We start from the raw sequence: 17366 nt of genomic DNA, 5'->3' as shown, positions 1-17366 counted from the left end.
CGGTAACGCGGCGGCCCGGCTTGGCGCAGGACGGAGCGGGACGCGACGAGCTGGTCGCGGAGGAAGCTGCGGGCCGTGCTGGCGGGGCTGGCGGTGGAGGGCGCGGCCGGGCGCTGCGAGGTGCGCGACGTGAAGCAGGTGGACGGCGAGGCGTCCTGCAGCTGCCGCCGGGGCCGCCTCTTCTTCTTCTACGACTGGCGCATCTGCCTCTCCTGGACAGGTACCGCCCGCCCGCGCACACGCGTACACACACGCATGAATGACGCGTGCCCCTGGGGGGTGGGGGGCCACGGCGGTGGCAGCATCTTTTTGCAGGGGGTGCACATGCATCCACGTGCACGCCCTATTCGTCGTCCCTGCACACACACACACACACACACACACACACACACCTCCTGCCTCCCTGTGCCACATGGTGGGGGGGTGCAGGACCTGGAGATGCCCTGTGCACGTGCCCTCTGGGACCAGGGCAGGACTGCCCACAACTCGGCACCCACTGTCCTCAGTTCAGCCACCGTCTGGGTCTTGCCCTGAGCTCAGGGATCCCACTGGGTGCCCCAAACCACTGGGAGCCTCAAGGTCTCACACAGTGCCCTAAACTCAGGGACTGTCCAAGTCCCACCCAATGCCTGAAGGTCAGCACCCCCTGCATGCCCCCCTGAGCCCAGGCACAGTCTCAATCTCATCTCACACCTCAAGCCCAGGGGCCCTCTAGATCTTGCCTGTTGGGCCTGCACATAGGATGCCCACTAAATAATTTCGAAACATCTGAAGCCCAAGGTGGGAGTGGAGGATGCTTGTTGGTAGTAGAGCTATACATGGTTCTTGAACGAGTCATGGATTTGGAATTGATTTGGCTGATTTGACTTGGAGCACAAACATTTTTTCTTTAAAAAAAAAAAAAAATGTTGCCCGTCCCAAGCTCAGCCCTGTCTGGGTGTCACCTCGTGCTCTGCGATCCAGGACCATCTGGCTCTTGTCCAGTGCCCTGACAATCGGGCACGGTGCGGATCTGACCATAGCAGCCGGGTCAGGGTGTCCTGGGGTCTGGGGCATGACTTGTCTGTGCCTGGCTCTGGCAGGGATACTCCCTCTGGGGCAAGAGCAAGGATACCACCCACCCTCCCTAACTCCCAAGTGTAAATGCCACCAGGGGGCAAGGTGAGGGAGTCTGAGCTGCCAGTGTCGAATCAACCTGACCCAGAGGGAGCCTGTCTTCCTTCACTTCTCCCTACCAGGCGCTGTCCTGACCTCCTGAGTCGGGCTGAATTTGGGAGCCGTCACCTGTACCCTGCAAAAAGCAGACATTTTTGCTGCAGTCTGTTCTCCCCACTGTGACTTCCTTGAATTGTCTTGAACTCAAGGAACTGGCAGGTAACAAGTTAATATGGGTACAATGACAGCTAAAAAAAACAAACAAGCCAGCCTGGAGGAGCTGTCTCAGGGAAAGTATCAAACCCATCAGTCTCTTACAGACAAGCTGCTGCAAAAAATGAGGATAAATAATTTCAAGATGTTAAATTGAGGACAGAGAATGATAAAAGAAACTGGGCACTGAGATTAAAGAAAGTAATGTGGTGCAAGCAGAAATACACAGTATAACCGTAGCTCTTTGCTGAGGCTGTGTGCTGCCTTGGGTTTTCATCCTTAAGGCCCAAGTTGCAGAGAGGAGTGCTTGGCTGCATGAAAATGCATGTTTCAGAAATTATACATGGGCTTGCAGTCTGAAAGGGTGGAGTTACTATTCTCCAGCTGCAGTGCCCAGTCACTGGCTAGGCTTTAACAGCTACTGCAGGAGATGGGAGTAGCAATGCATTTAGTCTCGTCTCCTAATTCTCCACATCCCAGAGTGGTGAGTGGTGCAGTGGATACTTGCTGGCTGCTTTTTCTTTTTTTTCTTCTCCTTAGGTAATGTGAGGAAATCAATAGCTGAAGGAGCTCTTTTCCCATCCTGTGTGGGTAGCATACAGCATTTTGCACACACAACCTTCCTGCAGCAGGGTTGGTGTGGTGGTACAGTTCTGATGGTCCAGGAAATATGCAAAAAGCCAGGTTTTGAGTTTGTTTGGTTTTTTTGGGTGAGGTCTTTTATTGGAGCAACAGGATAGTTGGAAGAGGTGTTAGACAAGCTTTCCGGCACATCTCTCCCAACTATGCAGTTGGTCCAGTAAAAGATAATCGGTAAAAAAACCTTTTGTATCTTGCATATAGAGGCTTACTTGGGACATTCTTATTAACATTAAAGGGGATTTTAGACCTAGCCCTTGTGCATATTGATCAGGGAGTACCTTCTTTATAAACTGTATTGGAAGAATGGGCTAAAAAAGCAGTCTTCATTTTGAGATCTGAGCATAGAGGGTATTGAGTATAACTAAAATGAAATCATTGTCCAGGGTTGAGTTATTTAAATCAGGACTATTTAAACTATTTAAATAGATTGAAGATACCAATATACAATCAATTTTGCAAAGCTTCAGCCTTAAAAAATATACTTCAGTTAATTTTATAATTAAGTAAGGTGTTTCACTGTCATTGTGGGCAGGGCATCTTTTCAGAAGTGCTGTAGGCAAAGAAGAAAAAATAAATTTGTGTTCCTACAAATAGCTTTAAAAATTTTTTTTCTTCCTGGCATGCTTTTTTTGGTTCCTAAAAAACCCCCAAAAACAAAAAACTCTCAACTATAAGTTGTTTCTACATCTACTTTGTTGTAATGGGAAAAAATTCTTTATAGACATTTCTGTAAGTGGCGACTAGAAGATTCTAGTGTCTCACTGAACTCCAAGAGCTGGGATTTTTCTCAGTGGTGCATCTATGACCGACTTCCCCTGCATGTGCTCTGACCAGTCAGAAGTAAAAATATACATTACTTAAAAAACCAAAAATCCTAAAGCAGCCATTATTTCACTCTTCACTTACTTCCTAGAGTATTCTGCATTCAAGCTGCCATTAAAAAATGAACATTTCGTAGTAAGAAAAAGAGTACTGCTCTATCTAAAATGTACTTGCAATTTGAAAGGTTCTGCTTTAAAAGAAATAAAGCAGTGTAGGATATAGAATGGAAGGATGATGAATAACTAGCAACACTAAAAAAAGGATTTAAAGCAAGCACATCAAGTTTGAATTGAGAAAAGCATTATTTGTACTCCCATGGTGTTAAAGGATTTTAATGGAGAAATTTATCAGAGAAAGAGGTTCAGCAGTTCTTGGCATATGCCCTGTAAAAGCTACCTGCAGTCAAGGTCCCTCTGAACAGCCAATGCTAATTTTGTTAATGTTAAAGTAGCTTTGTTGAACATATTGTAGTGGTTTTTTGGGTTATTAGGAGATTAGGAATTTAAAATTAATGAATACTAATCCAATTTTTGGCACTGGAAACCTATGGATTTTTTGGATGCCATTTGATGCCTCTGCCGTACTTGTTAAGTGGCAATACTAGTGTTTGCTTATCTCAGAGGTGTCTAGAAGGTGACCTCCCAGGTAGTATTTTTTTGTTATTGTTATTAGAATTGTTTTTTGAGATATTCTGTCATTTTAATGACAGTTCCCAGGCTTGACCAGAAGTGCCATTCAACATTTTTTGCCTTGTTCCATGGAAGCGTAAACATTCTGCAACAGTCTTTCTTCTGGTCACAACAGATAAAAAGACGAAAAAGAAGAAGTGAAAATAGATCTCCTTTTCATTCAGACCCTTAACAGAAAACAAGTGAACATCTTTCTTTCTGCCCAGTTCAGTGTGAATTTGTATGCTGATGGGGGACTCTCCTTTATGGCTTGTTCAAGCTCTGGCTTGTTGAGAGCACAGATCTGTTTCTAATATGTTAAAGGGAAGGTTTGCCATTGAGTAATGGGAAATCAGAAAAAAATCAGGAAAGAATTTCAGAGTGATTTTTGTGCCTTTCAGCTAACTCTTATTTTTACAACAGTGTGTGGTTGGAAGAATTCAATCAATGATATGGCCACAGTTGTCTCAGTTACTCAGTTTTGCTGCGAATCTTTGCTGAGCAATTATATATGTTTAGATAACATTTAATTTTATGGTAAAACAGTGTGAAGGTAATTGACGCTAAACATCTCCAGTGGTGCTATGGTAGAGTCATATTATTTCCATAGATCTTTTTTCCAATAATTTTAAGCAGATAGATTGACTAAGCTTATAAACAGAACAGGGAAAAGCGTAAAAAATAAAAAGAAAGTGAGCATTACTAATTCCTCTTTATCACTATTCCTGTTTTAAATGGTGTTTCTGTAAAAAGCATATTCAAAGGTAATATGACTACTATGGGGGGTACAGTATTTAATAATTAAGAATTCATGATGTTAATGCAGGCACCTTGAAAGAATCTGGTGAGAAACATAAAGGATACGTTGAAATTCCTAACCTGTCAGAAGAAAATGAGGTGGATGATATAGAGGTAGGTGTCAAAATAAGAACTCCAGGTCCAGAATTCTAATATTACTAGCCAACTGCCCATCAGGAATGATGGGGGGTGGGGAGGGGAGGTGTTTGGGGATGGAGCCCTGTGCTCCCCTCGTCTGGGCCTGCTCCCCTTTTACCTTCTGCTGCTTGGGGTCTGGGCCTGCTCCCCTCCTCCGTCTGCTCCTTGGAGTCAGGGGCTGGCGCCTCCCCCCTGCCCCAACGACAGTTGGCAGGGAGGGGAGGTGGTGGGTAACGGGAAGGAGGGGAGAGGGCAAGGGAGGGAAGGTTACTGGTGGGTGTGCCCTGCTGTAGCCGCTGGGTTACAGGCCCTGGCCCTGGCCCAAAGTGGGGAGGGAGTGGGGAACAGCCCTGGCTACGGACTGAAGTGGGGAGGGGGGAAGGGGGCAACAGCTCTGGTCCGAAGTGGCAGGGGGGAGGCAGGGAATGGCCCCAGCCCCGGCCCCGGCCCTGGCCCAAAGCGAGGGTGAGGGCATTAGACGCAAGCATCTGTCCCCACCCTTACCACCCCCACATCATTCTGGTTGAGCAATTTGCTAGTTCTTAAATAAAGACAGTAAATTTGGTGGTCAATTTTCTGATAACTGAATATTCCCACTTCTTTAAAAAAAAACTCTAAATATCAGGTATGATAACATAACTTGTTTATTTTCTCTTTTGACATCTTCATTTATGTTTGGAATATTAAACAATTGTTTTTTTTCTGTTCTCATATATTTTTATATCTTTATATCTTTAATTAGGAATTAGGCATGTATAGTATTTGAATTGACAGGATTTTATTTGAAAAGAATTTGGCTATATATTAAATCTTATGAAATTTCCTTGGTGCTAGTCTACACTATAGCAGATACTTTGGTCCATAAGAAACTTTAATATACCTCAGAGGGTATATTAAATATATAAATGCTCAATCCCCAGCCTGTCAGAAAAATCTGACCTATGGAGCCAATGTAATCTGGCTTCTCTGTGGATCCAGAAATGTGGTGGTGGGCAAGTAGTGGCAAGTACTGCTGCCAAATTTCTGAGCTCCAGCTGGGCTGTTTCTACGTGGGCCAGCACTACAAACTGGATTGGGCTCATTGACCAGATCCAGCCTGTGGATGGACCTGGCACTGCTGAACTAGCCCACAGGCTGAAAAAGTCAGGCACCACTGATATGTACTATATAGTAGGCAGATCAGCTTGAACTGTTGGTTGGTACTGAATTATATGATTATGGCAAAGACACTGCTTTTGTTTAAGAAGAGATTGACCCTTTTGGCTTTCAATCAAAGCAAGAAGATTTGCACTTGAAATATTTCATCTATCCTAGTCCTGTCCTCTAAAAACACTGTAATTTGTATTTTCCAAAACTCTCATTTCCTCAAAATGAGAATCTCTCTTAATTTGTATGTTTCATTTTTAGATAAATATAAGCAAAAAGAAAGGAGAGGGAGATATGCTAAAGGATCTTATGAAAACTGAAGGAACTGTGAAAGTAAGAGAGGCACTCAAGGAGTATCTGAAAGCTCTTAAAACAGGTAAATGTGGATAATTTTCTCATGCTCTCACTATTGTTTCTGTTTGTGTAGTCTTCCTACTGGAACAGATGGGTCTATGTATGGATCTGCGTTGGTGGAAATTTTTCATGTTGCCTTTAAACAAGAAACATAAATACCTATGTTGTAGTACTGTATACAGTTAAGGTATTAATCTCATTAAAATCGAGAAATTCAAAGTTTTTATTTTTAGTTTTTGTTAAGTCTTCACATCATAGTGCCCAGAGGTCCCATCACCAACAGGATAATGTTATCTGAAGAAAATACAACATCTGCCCGAAAGACCTTACAAAGCAGTTGGCCAAGCACAAAGCTCAATGCTTGACTTCATGTAACTTTTGTTTCCGTAACAAAATATTTGAAGATTGTATCAAGGTTGTTTTAGAAAACTTTTAGGTGTAAATGGGTGCAACTTCTTGATGTTGGTGAAGCTTAGAAAAAATGGAAAAGCCAGCTTAGTGGAAATCACTGCTTGGTCACTCTTGACATGGGGGAGTGGGGGAAATCATGACCTCAAAGTTAGGGTTAGTAGGTGCCTTGTATCCCTCATCCCAGCTGACTAGATTTATAGTTCATTTTTTAATACACAATATTTTTCACTCTTTCTGTTTTTCCTCACAGATTTTACCCTAGGAATGATCTTGCCAACCAAAACTACAGTTGCCCAAGAACTGGCAGTTGAAAGAAAACTGGATGGGAGTACTATTCAGGTATGTTGGATTCCATTACTACACTAGTTTAACAGAGTTGTTGGGGTCTTGGGCCCCAGGTTATGCTACAAGATAAATTCTCCAGTTAACAGCAGACATATATATCGCTAGAACAGTAAGTTGTTTAAAATGTAATTCTGCTTATTGCTGTGGCTTGGCCTTGTAGTGCTCAGGTAACACGGAATAACGTGGGAAAAAACCATTGTCATCACTGGGCTGTACTCTGACACAAATAGAGTTTCAAGAAGGAGAAGCCAAAGTTTGCCCGGTTTCCTCATTTCCTCACAGTTTCTTTTGGAGCTTGTCATCAGAAGAATATATCAGTTCCCATGATAATCTGTGGTAAATTGTTCTACTTCTACTTGATCTATTAAAGACGCTCATTGATGCATATACACAAAGTAGCAGTGAGATCAAGGTTGAACGAATAAATCTTCATCTTTAGGAATTTCATAACTTGTGAGTGCTTGATTTTGCATGCATAACCATGAGGCTGTATCCTGAGTTTGTTTTACAGGATTCTGTTTTGCCAATTGGCATAAAAATTCCAACTGTCAAAATTCTTATGAAAGAGATGTTTGCCTCTTCAGCAGAGGAGCTTTATAGAATCTTTACAACTAAGGAGGTGAGTAGCACTTTGAGCATCAAGCCACATGTAACTTTTTTTGTGATAACCTTTCCAGAAAGAAGTTACTTAATTTAAGAGTTTATTCAAAATCAGTAATTTAGGGGGCAAAAACTGTAGTAATCACTCCTGCTTTGCAGTAACTGGCTTCAGGACAGGAAATCTGATCAAACAGCAATTGAAGTGTAACATCAGTAAATTAAAAATAACTTGACCCAGCTATATGTGTTCTGATACTGCTGCTTTGTATCTACTAGTAATGTGAGCTAAAGAATTTATGACGTATGCTGCTGGAAAACCTGTTTAGTTTGAGAGACTGTTTCTCTGAGCCCTGTGAATTCATATAAAAATTGACAGGTCTGAGCTAATTGTATGGGTTCTATTGGTACCTTTAGATGCAGTAACTATGAAACACTGAAATGTTGTTTGTGAGATATTTCCAGAGTTGAAAGAATAATCTTTTTTCTGAGCTTTCCAAGAATTTAGTGCTCAGCAGTTGCTCATCCATCCATAGAGGTGCTTACAAGATTTAATCTTGTCACTTCTGTTGTCAAAGGTGGATGGAAAGCTATGTTAAAGAAATTGTGAAGTTGTACTTTGGATGTCATTTGGATGCCAGTGACAGTCAGCTTTTACTGATGAGATTCTGCAGTCTCCTAGTAAGAAAAATGTTGCTTTATAATTATGTTGAAAATTATCATTCCCAGCTTATGGATAGATTCTGAAGGTTTTTATGTATTGGATATATGAGGTTGATATTATAACTGTCTCCAGTAGCACCTGCTATAAAGTGTTAATAGAAGGTTCTGGGTTGTGTTAGTGCCCTCCTCAGGGGTTTGGGGCTACTTCACAAGACTTTTAAATTAGACTCCTAATACATAAAAACAAAAAACAAACTCCTAATATTCTTCAGAAGGATCAGGAATAGATATTGGTTTTCTGACATGACATACATCATTGGAGCCAATCTTTGTGGCAGGTATGCCACAAATGAGCCCTACCTCCTCCCCAAGTGTCACTCTAATCTCCTTCCCCTGCCTGATCTGCATTCTTCTGCTGTGCTGCCTGTCCACTCCCGAGTCTGCCGTATGCCACAAAGGCAGGCTGCCTGTGCTGCTTGACACGCGTGCTACAAGCTGGCCACCTGTGATGTACACCACGCAGGATGTCACCACTTAGGATCTACTTCCCAGCTGCTGTGACAATCCCACTGCTCCTGTAACCATGTGCCATAGCATAAGGTTCAAGTTTCATGATCCGTTTCAGATCAAGTTTCATGGTCTATGGTATTTCAAGATGTTTTCCAGAAGAGGCTGAAGAAGAGAGTAGAATCATCTCAGGCTGAGACTGAAAGAAGCCCTGGGCCGGTAGAAGGTTTTCAGGCTTATAGAGCAGCATGGTCAAGATTTGAACCTGCAGCTGTTGCTCTTTGCCTTTTCCCTCATCTTGGGCTCAGTTAGTTTAGAAGTTAGTCTAGCCTTCTGCCTAACTTTAGACTAGTGTGGCTAACTACCTCTCTTGGCATTTAGTCATATCATATTTTTCTTTACATCTTTATGTAAGATCAATGATAAATCAGTGGGATACTCTTTAAAAATCAACATCACAGTACAGCCTATGGAGAACCATAGCATGGATCTATCATTAACTAGCCACAACATTAGGAAATTACAATGAATGGAATGTCTGATTCTGTTCCTCTCATCACGTTTGCTTTTTGTTTCGCTAGCTGGTGCAGAAGTTTTCTAAATGCCCTGCTTTGATTGATGCAGAAAAAGGAGGAAAACTTCAGCTCTTTAATGGTTGTGTTACTGGTGAATATGTGGAACTGGTAAGTTGAATTTAAGGCATTGTTTGCCTTGTACTTTAAAAGTGACACTTTTAAATAGTCTCCTGTTAGTGGTGGTTGGGTTTAATTAAAGTTTAAACTGCTTTTTGTATTCTCCTGTTTCAGCTTTGTTACTTTTGATTGGATTTGTGGTTAGGAGTGAAATTAATTGATCAATGAGACTATTCCAGTCACAACACAAAAGCTTTATTAGGATATACAATAGCAAAGACTTATTGGTACTAATAAAGTGCATATTTATGCAGCCTTGAATTCAGGGAAAAAAGGGCTCTTGGCCAGGCATCTCTCTGCTTTCCTGGACACTCATGTTGAGTTGTTTTTTTTCTGCTGAGCTTCGGGAAAGGTCCAGTGTGTTGTTTGCCTCAGGCCCAATGTTTATAGGTGGTTGATTCGACATGCTAATAACTGATCTCTTATTGGTTTTATCTATTGGTTTTATCTTACTGGCTTTACCTTTGTTTCACTAGAATTTTTGGAACTAAATGGAACCAGATTTTAATGGCCCTGGGAAACGAGTCAAGGGCCTTAGCTAAGGTTTTTTATTTTTAGGTGTCTGATCCCAGTCTGTTAATCACCTGGTGATCTGTAATCAAGATCATGTTAATCAATTGAAATTTATATTTTTGAGATAGCAGAAGGACAGATTTCTTACCTTCTTTATGGCTTGCCTTTTGGCCCTTATTTATTTATTTACTAACTGTCTCCTGACAAGGCTGCTTCGCTTTTTCCATTCTCAAAGCTGCCTTTGTATCTATACTTAGTTGGACATGCAAGCAAAAATACACTTATTATAGCAAAATAACTATTAATACATTTGGTCACTTTAGTTATTAATGTTTTAGGATATAATTGTAATACAGAATATTTAGGATACCAAGCCCCTTGGCTCGCTGTTCAGTCATATTTCTGTAATTTTGACTTAGGTTCTCTGAAACTGACCAACCCTGACATGCACACTTTCCGTAAAGTTTGGCTATGCTTTGGATAGCATATGTTTGATTCAAATTATAGCGCTGTTTGTCACCCATAGCTCATGATGCACGACTACAACTTCTCTAACGCAAGTTCCATTCAGAGTTCATTGGATCATAGCCATATAGAAAGACCTATTTGTTTCTCCATGAATGTGCTTACATTGCTTTTCATGTGATGAAGCTCGCATTAAAGAGTCATACTGGGAAGGAGGTTACTTTTGTGAAATTTCCTACCATTGTTTCATTGTTCCTATATTAAAAGGAGGGATTGGGAGGGTTGCGGATCTCTGGAGAAATAATCCCTCTTCTGTTCAGAGGTAGAAGTTACACTGTCCCTGGCTGAGTTTTCTTGCAGCTATTTTGTAGCAGCTGGAGGGGAGGGATAAAGAAATGTAATAGACTTGTACCTCCCACCTGTATTTCCATGTTAAACAAAATTTAGTAACAGAACTCAGGTCCACCCATTTCTTGTCTGACTCTTTGTAAACTATGAGTAAACATTTGTATGTTGTCAAGGGAATAGAAGTGCATCCTCCTTTTACACACAAATGAAGTACCTCTGTTTAAAATCTGTTATGGAGCCAAGCCCCTGAGAATATTGCTTTTTGTCAGAGTCAGTGATGTCACTACTCCTAGCAGCTAATAAAAACAAAAGCTAGAGGAAAATCTTGTCCATTCACTACCTGGTAACAACTTTAATTTTTTTCCTTCAGCTGAATTGACCTTCTAGCTTCTAATGACTTGAATCACATCCTCAGTTTAAGCTGGTAAACATTTTATTTGCAATTACCATGGTTGGCCCTTTGGGTTGCCCTTAAGCAGCTGAGCCACCTTTCCTGTCTGTATTTTACACTGCAGCTCACACCACAGGTGAATTTGACTGCCCTGTTTTAACCCAACTCACAGGCAGCTTCTTTTCAATCCCCTAAATGACCAGTTGTTGAAAAGGAGAGCCAGCGTTACCATAGATTATGGAGACTACTGCAGCTCAGGTCACCCCACTGTCTCTTTCAATAGCTTCACAAGTACATTGAACAGGAGAGGTGGCAGAGCAGAACCCTGAGGGATGGGATCAGTTTATCCTATACCATTTTGGATCCCTCAAAGGCAAAATAGAAAATCCAATCCCAGTTGCACATTCCAGGGCCCACACTCACATCAATAAAATCTTGTGGTTAGGACTATCAAAGAGTTGAAATCAAAAGCTAATTTTTGCCCTAGTTAGAATGTAGAAGAATGTGATCAGTTGTGAATGATACCTTTAGAGCCAGATGAAAAGTGGGATTTTCCAAAAAAACATCTGCTAGAAAACAGGAAAACAGTCAGATACAGCAAAAGAACTCACCATTGAATGAAATGAAACTCACCAAAATGAAAACTCAGAACAATTTCTTTACCAAAAAAAAAAAAAAATCTGACTTCATGGAAAAGATTGAACGCTATTATATGAGAACCTTTTGGGAAAAAAGGAAACACACCAGCGCCTTGTATGTTTCCTTGTTTTAGAAGAAAAGGAAAGGGTTAATGAAAAACTTCTGATTGACATCTTATCATCTCACAGTTACCCTCTCAAAGGATTGTTATGAAATGGAGATGCAGGAACTGGCCTGATGGTAGGTCTCTGTTATCATTTTTAAGGGTCTTAAGATCATAAGGGTGGCATTTTCAAAGGGTCCTAATACCAGAAAAATAGAGCTAAACTTGGATTTGTGTATAAGCAAGCACAGTATCATTCTTGGTAATGGTCTCACTAAAATAAGAAGTTCGTTTTTGCTTTTGTAAGAACAATAAGCAGAGGCACAATACTTACTTCCGAGCTCTGCCTTTATCTGTAAAACCTATTATTTGTGTAAGAATGAAAACTTTCTTTTAAAAAAGGCACTTGATTCATCAAACAAGTTACTTGTGTTGTTCCTTCTCTTCCTCTAGAACATTATGCAACTGTTGCTTTGAATTTCAAGGATATGGCAACTCAGACTGAATTGCAGTTAGAATTAAAAGGAGTCCCTGTCTGTAATGAAGGTGATACAAGGCAATGTTGGCAGAAGCAATATTTTGAAGAAATACATATTTTACTGCAGCAGTCTGAAGTAAATACTAAATGATATTATTGCTGCAGCTGTATTAGGGCATTATGTTTCTAAAGCTTGAATTTTTTTTGTTCTTTCTCCATTTTTTAAAAATATTTATGAGAGATGAATAAAGACAGACCTGCGTCTGTGATATTGTATATGATTTTCCATCTATGGATCCTTTGTGAATGTGATTACAAATTTACGGAGTTTTGAGAACTGATCATTGTTCTGTTTATCTACAGTTTAACAGCTTTGGGGAGCGTGAGTATGACTCAGCTGCAGTAGACTTTGTGGTACCACATCACACATGCAAACCAACCCAATAGTTACTGAGTATCTATGGCTTGCTTCTAGACCATATAGGTTAGACCAAATAAGTGATGTGTATTCTTAAAAATTTCCCAGTATGAAATGTACTGCTCATTAAGACGTGAACTGGAAGGGCTTTTAAAACAGACCCATGCACTATTTGATCTTAGAGGCGAGTTTGTGAAAGTGAAATGCAGCACTATTTCTTTAAACAGTCGGGGGGAAAAACTGAGCTACAGACTTTTGCAAGTGACTTCATAGCTATGTACAATATTGATGTATATTTACTGTATTTCTTACCATGGTATCTTAAAGCTGATAAGATAGTGCAGGCTAACAGTTATGCTATTAGAATGCTCTTTTTTGATTTGTTTTCCTTAGGTGGTATTTGATGTCTTTTGCTTTATCAAAGAAACCAAGGTGGCTGAATGTGATGTTTTAACTTCCGTATCTTAACGAGTCTTAAGGATTAAATCAGATGCAATGGATCTGTAGTTGTGCTCCACTGCTACACTTTGTAAAATATAAGACAGAAAACTGAGTTTCTGTGGTGGGATAGGTAGGCTGAGTATTGTTTGGTTTCCTTCCTCCTCTCTTTAAAAATGGACAAAAGAAGTAGGAATAGATCAATGTCCCAGGGTAAAGCCCGGCACTGTGTTAATCACTAAGTTAATGGGAGTTTTCCCTGAATATGAACTGGAAGGTTAAGTCTCACATTAGACTTTAGGTTCCTGGCTGGTGGTATTGGTGGAAATAACACCTCAACCAGGAGCAGGAGTGTCCTGTGCTTTAGTTCTCTATGTTGTCTTACCTTGATAGTCAGTTCTGGCAAGAAGCTTCCTCTCTGCAAACCTTGTTCATCTTAGGTCGTGGCAGAAGAGGGAGCAGCGTTCCCCATATCTGGTTACCAGGTTGCAGCTCAAAAGGATGCAGCTTGTGCTAAGAAATGCTCATATGCCTTCCTCCTTTTCCCTGTCATGTCTTCTGACTACCCCGGGGTGGAGGGGGCGGAAATGCTGCCAAAAAGTTGTGGAACTGAAGTCTGTTGCATGATAGGGTAGACTGGGTTCTTTAACCCCGATTGGCAGCCAGTCCAAGAGTGAAGCCCTGATAGATGGACAAATGGATGATCTTTGCTCTGGCAGCTCCTACAGCGAAGCCAATTCCAACCATACTGGCACCTGCCTTTCCAGCAAGTGTCTGTGTATGCACTGCCCAGGCTTTTGCACCCTGGAAAGATGATTCTTGTTTCACTTTGTTTTCAAGCAAGGATTATATTCAGCAACCTGATGTCTCACGTGACATAATTCTATTGTCTCGAGAGACAGATGCCTACTACTGTCTTAAAGAGCCATAGATAGCACTACTGTTGTCTTCTGTTGGAGTTCTGTTAATTTAAATTTATATACATAGAGCCTCTCCTTTCACTTTAAAAACCATTCCAGCTAAGGGGGTATAAATGAATACAACCAGTTAAATCCTGAATCAGATGCTCAGCAGAGTAAGCCTGAGGGAACATGCCCCGACTAATTGTGTAGTATTGGAGTAACAGTTCTGTATGGGAAAGTTAGTTGGGATGTTTGGTTAGAATTCTTTTGCACTGAACTTTTTCTAATAAACTATTGGAATAGGAAATGTGTGACTTTACCGTGCAGTTTGCAGCTTTGAAACACTTAATGAAGGAAGTCAGTGATAAAGACATGATGCAAAACATGGGAGTATTTCTTACTGTGCATCTGTTTTAGTTGACAAATCTGAAGAACTTTAAATTTAATCTACAAAAATAGCGATTGAACATGTCAATAAAAAAACTGAAATCAGCGTATTAATATTGTGGTTTTTTTCCCTCTACGAACACAGCTGTGCCATATTTTGAGTACTGTACTTCCTGTTGTACAGCATGAAATTCCATGGGATGCCATACTGTGATAGTCTTACTGTCTCAGTGTGAATGACATTAATACAGGATATGAAAACCATTACATTGGGCTTCTCATTAGATAAACAGGTCTCATTTGATTATAGATGTGAGCATGGATGCCATGCCACCTTGTTCTTTTTCAAATCATACTGCAAGGCCTATCAGCACTACTGGCCTACTACCCATCAGCACCCTGGCTGCTCTAGTCCAAATAGTCAGAACTCTTGTGGAACAGGCAATGTCTTTTATTAGATCAACTAGATAGTTGCAAAAAAAATTCTGTATTTACAAGCTTTTGGGCTCGTGCCATTCCTCAGGCAAAGGAGAATGCAAAGATTGTAACATTTCTCCTAGGTAGAAATTAAACTTCATATTGCACAGGAGAACTGGAGGAAAGTATAAGTTTTCCTGGGTAGAATAGTTAATTTTATGCAAGTTAGGCTCAGATAAAAGTTGGAGCAGTCTGTTTACCTCAAAGTGGGGTGATGGCAAGCAGGATGTTGAATTTTGCCTCTTTCTTGTTAAGTTGTTTTATATTGCACTGGAGGACTGGTGATGGATTGTTTCTCCTGGGTAAGTGGTGAAGCTGCTCTGCAGTATGTAAATTCGGCTTAAACAAAGGGCTGGAGTAGGGGTGTTTGCTTCTAGGTCTCAGCATGTTGAATTTTGCTTCTTTCTTGTAAAATTACTAGCAGAGGCAGCTGCAGGCATAAGGTCCACTGAAAACCCAGGCTTAAGGATTTCTGACCCAGAAAATTGCCTACTGTGTTTAGGGAAACAGGACTTCGTTAGAAAACGTGCACAAACCAGACTGCAGCAGAGATCATACCTGAGGCTCCTCATAAGTTTCCTAGTGGAAAAGGTCAGTATTAGTGCAGTTAACATGACAAATCTCTCTCAAAGGGGCAGGGGGTGAGGTGACAAAGGGGAAGTTTCTCTTATACCACACCTCCAAACATAAAACAGCCCTTGATTTTAGGAAGGCAGAATAGAGACAAAAAACATTTAGCAGAGTTATGGGTGCATAAAGTAGGCTAGAACTTAATTTTCAGCCCATTCATTCTCTCTTTCCTGCTTAAGCTACAGTATTAAACTTTTCACATCTGAACTGTCAGTAGCTCTGGTCTTCTAAGCTAAAATGTGAAACTAGCTGTTGCTGAAGACTGGATTTTGAAAAGAGCAAACAGTCTGCAGAGCTGTGAAACAGGAGAAGAGAGACGACCAGGAGCAACTAACAGCAAAATTGCTAAAGGAAGTCTAGCTTGATCAGTGGAACATGAAGACTATTCAAACAGAGAGGGTCATTAACACCTGTGGAGTGAACAGCAATTAGCATGACACACAGATTATAATAAGCCATGAAGTCAGTTGACTGAATAAAAATGTCACTGCTGGTGCTGGGAAGTTGGTTTTAAACGCTGGGTGGAGCAGGAGTCAAAGCAGGGTGTAATTGCATCACAAACAATTCTCCTTCCCCACCAATCAGCCCCTGCTGGACTCCACCCCTTCTGCAATTTAGCTGCTGGAGAGAAAAGGAAAAGCAGCAGCAGTCAACTTAGTGTTTCCATGCTTCTATTCTGGGCAGAACAATAAGCTTCTTTGTTTAAGACATGCTTTAGGGTTGTTGGTTTTGGCTTCTATTCTGTGCAGGAGAGCATACAATTCACTAGCAGACTCTGTGTGCTTGAAGAAGGGTATTTGTGCCTAAAAGTTTGCAAAGCACAATTTTTCCAACTATTTGGTTGGTCTAATAAAAGATAGTTTGCCTAAGACATGCACCCTAATTTGGAAGAATAATTTTTTGGAAAAAAGACTAGTGTGGTATGCGATAAATAAGGTGATAACATTTAATTATTGGCCAAAGAACACAGAATCGATTAGGAGTGAAATCCATTTAAAAACCAGGTGCTGGTAGGACCTGTTGGCATGGTGTGCTTTTGCCTACAATTCACCAGATATCAGCTGCAATTAAGTCTGAATGGAAAACCAAATTTCATTTTGTAAAGATATTGAAGATTTTATTCTGTTTTGGGATGACGTCTTTCACATTTTTTTTTTGCCTAAAACATGTGAAAGAGACTGTACAATGAATCACTAGGAACTCACCTAAGAAGCCAAACACTCCACAATTTGTCAGGACATCTACAAAATATTTCAGCTTTCATTAGCCAGTGTTTTCCAGTGAAAAGGATTTCTCAATCCACTCCATAGACCATCTCCTGACTATGCCCCTCCGCATGTCTGTGCACTCTATAAAAAAAATAATATAAACACAGGCAGAGAAGTACAAGGCCATATATCATTGCCCCCCTTGTTTTTACTGAAAGGTTTGGGTCAGAGCTATACAGAAATTTATGATTTCTTCATTTTGCACAATACTCAAAATTCCTAGCTTTGGCTCCATGGTGGAAGGGGAGGAAGTACTTGGTGGTCTCAGTCCTCTGTTAACTGTTAGCAGGCATTTTAAATCAGGAGAACTTCAGTGGTTTACCTCTGTCCCTGCCAGTCCAATCTTCCAGTATCATTCAAGCAGCATTCCTACTCCAGAGCTGGTCTTTTAAGCCTGCCATTAGCTAGACACCACAATACCACTTTTCTATGGACTTAAGAACAGCCATTATGTTCTAGGTCCTCAGATTCCCCCCACTCTCAGCACACCTTGCTAAGGGCTAAGCGCCAGAGCTCCCCTGCCTCTAACAACCAGCCAAAAATCAGCTGGCTCACAGCCTACTTAAATGGAGGCACTTATTTTCTGAAGTTTGCTTCCTTAGTTTCTGTTCACTGTATCCCAGTGTTCTTTATATATATTATGAAAGGAGACTCTAGAGGAGATTTTCAAGATATCAGAAGCCCCACAACTGACTTGGAGAAAAAAACCATCAGAGAGGCAGCATGTTCCAATGGTTAGCACTGGGTGAAGTTCCCAA

The 17366-nt window shown here is 40.9% G+C and overlaps 1 protein-coding gene across 2 annotated transcripts; it reads left to right on the top strand.

Moving 5' to 3' along the window:
* Positions 1–2378: 2378 nt before the first annotated feature.
* On the top strand, positions 2379–14335 carry AHSA2 (activator of HSP90 ATPase homolog 2). 2 transcript variants are annotated; one of them, XM_019549215.1, is made up of 7 exons: positions 2379–4412; positions 5844–5958; positions 6598–6686; positions 7192–7311; positions 9041–9142; positions 11696–11747; positions 12064–14335. In XM_019549215.1, the coding sequence occupies exons 2-7, from the start codon at positions 5877–5879 to the stop codon at positions 12237–12239; spliced, it is 621 nt and encodes a 206-aa protein (XP_019404760.1). In that variant the 5' UTR covers positions 2379–4412; positions 5844–5876; the 3' UTR covers positions 12240–14335. The 2 variants fall into 2 exon arrangements, with proteins under 2 accessions (XP_019404760.1, XP_019404761.1); XM_019549216.1 differs by having other exon boundaries at positions 2381–4412; positions 7204–7311.
* The last annotated feature ends 3031 nt before the right edge of the window (positions 14336–17366 follow it).

Source organism: Crocodylus porosus, unplaced genomic scaffold (assembly GCF_001723895.1).
Source record: "Crocodylus porosus isolate Cpor-Errol unplaced genomic scaffold, CroPor_comp1, whole genome shotgun sequence".
NCBI classification, from domain to species: domain Eukaryota; kingdom Metazoa; phylum Chordata; order Crocodylia; family Crocodylidae; genus Crocodylus; species Crocodylus porosus.
The sequence above is the reverse complement of the archived record's forward strand: the minus strand, read 5'-3'. Positions and strand labels throughout refer to the sequence as shown.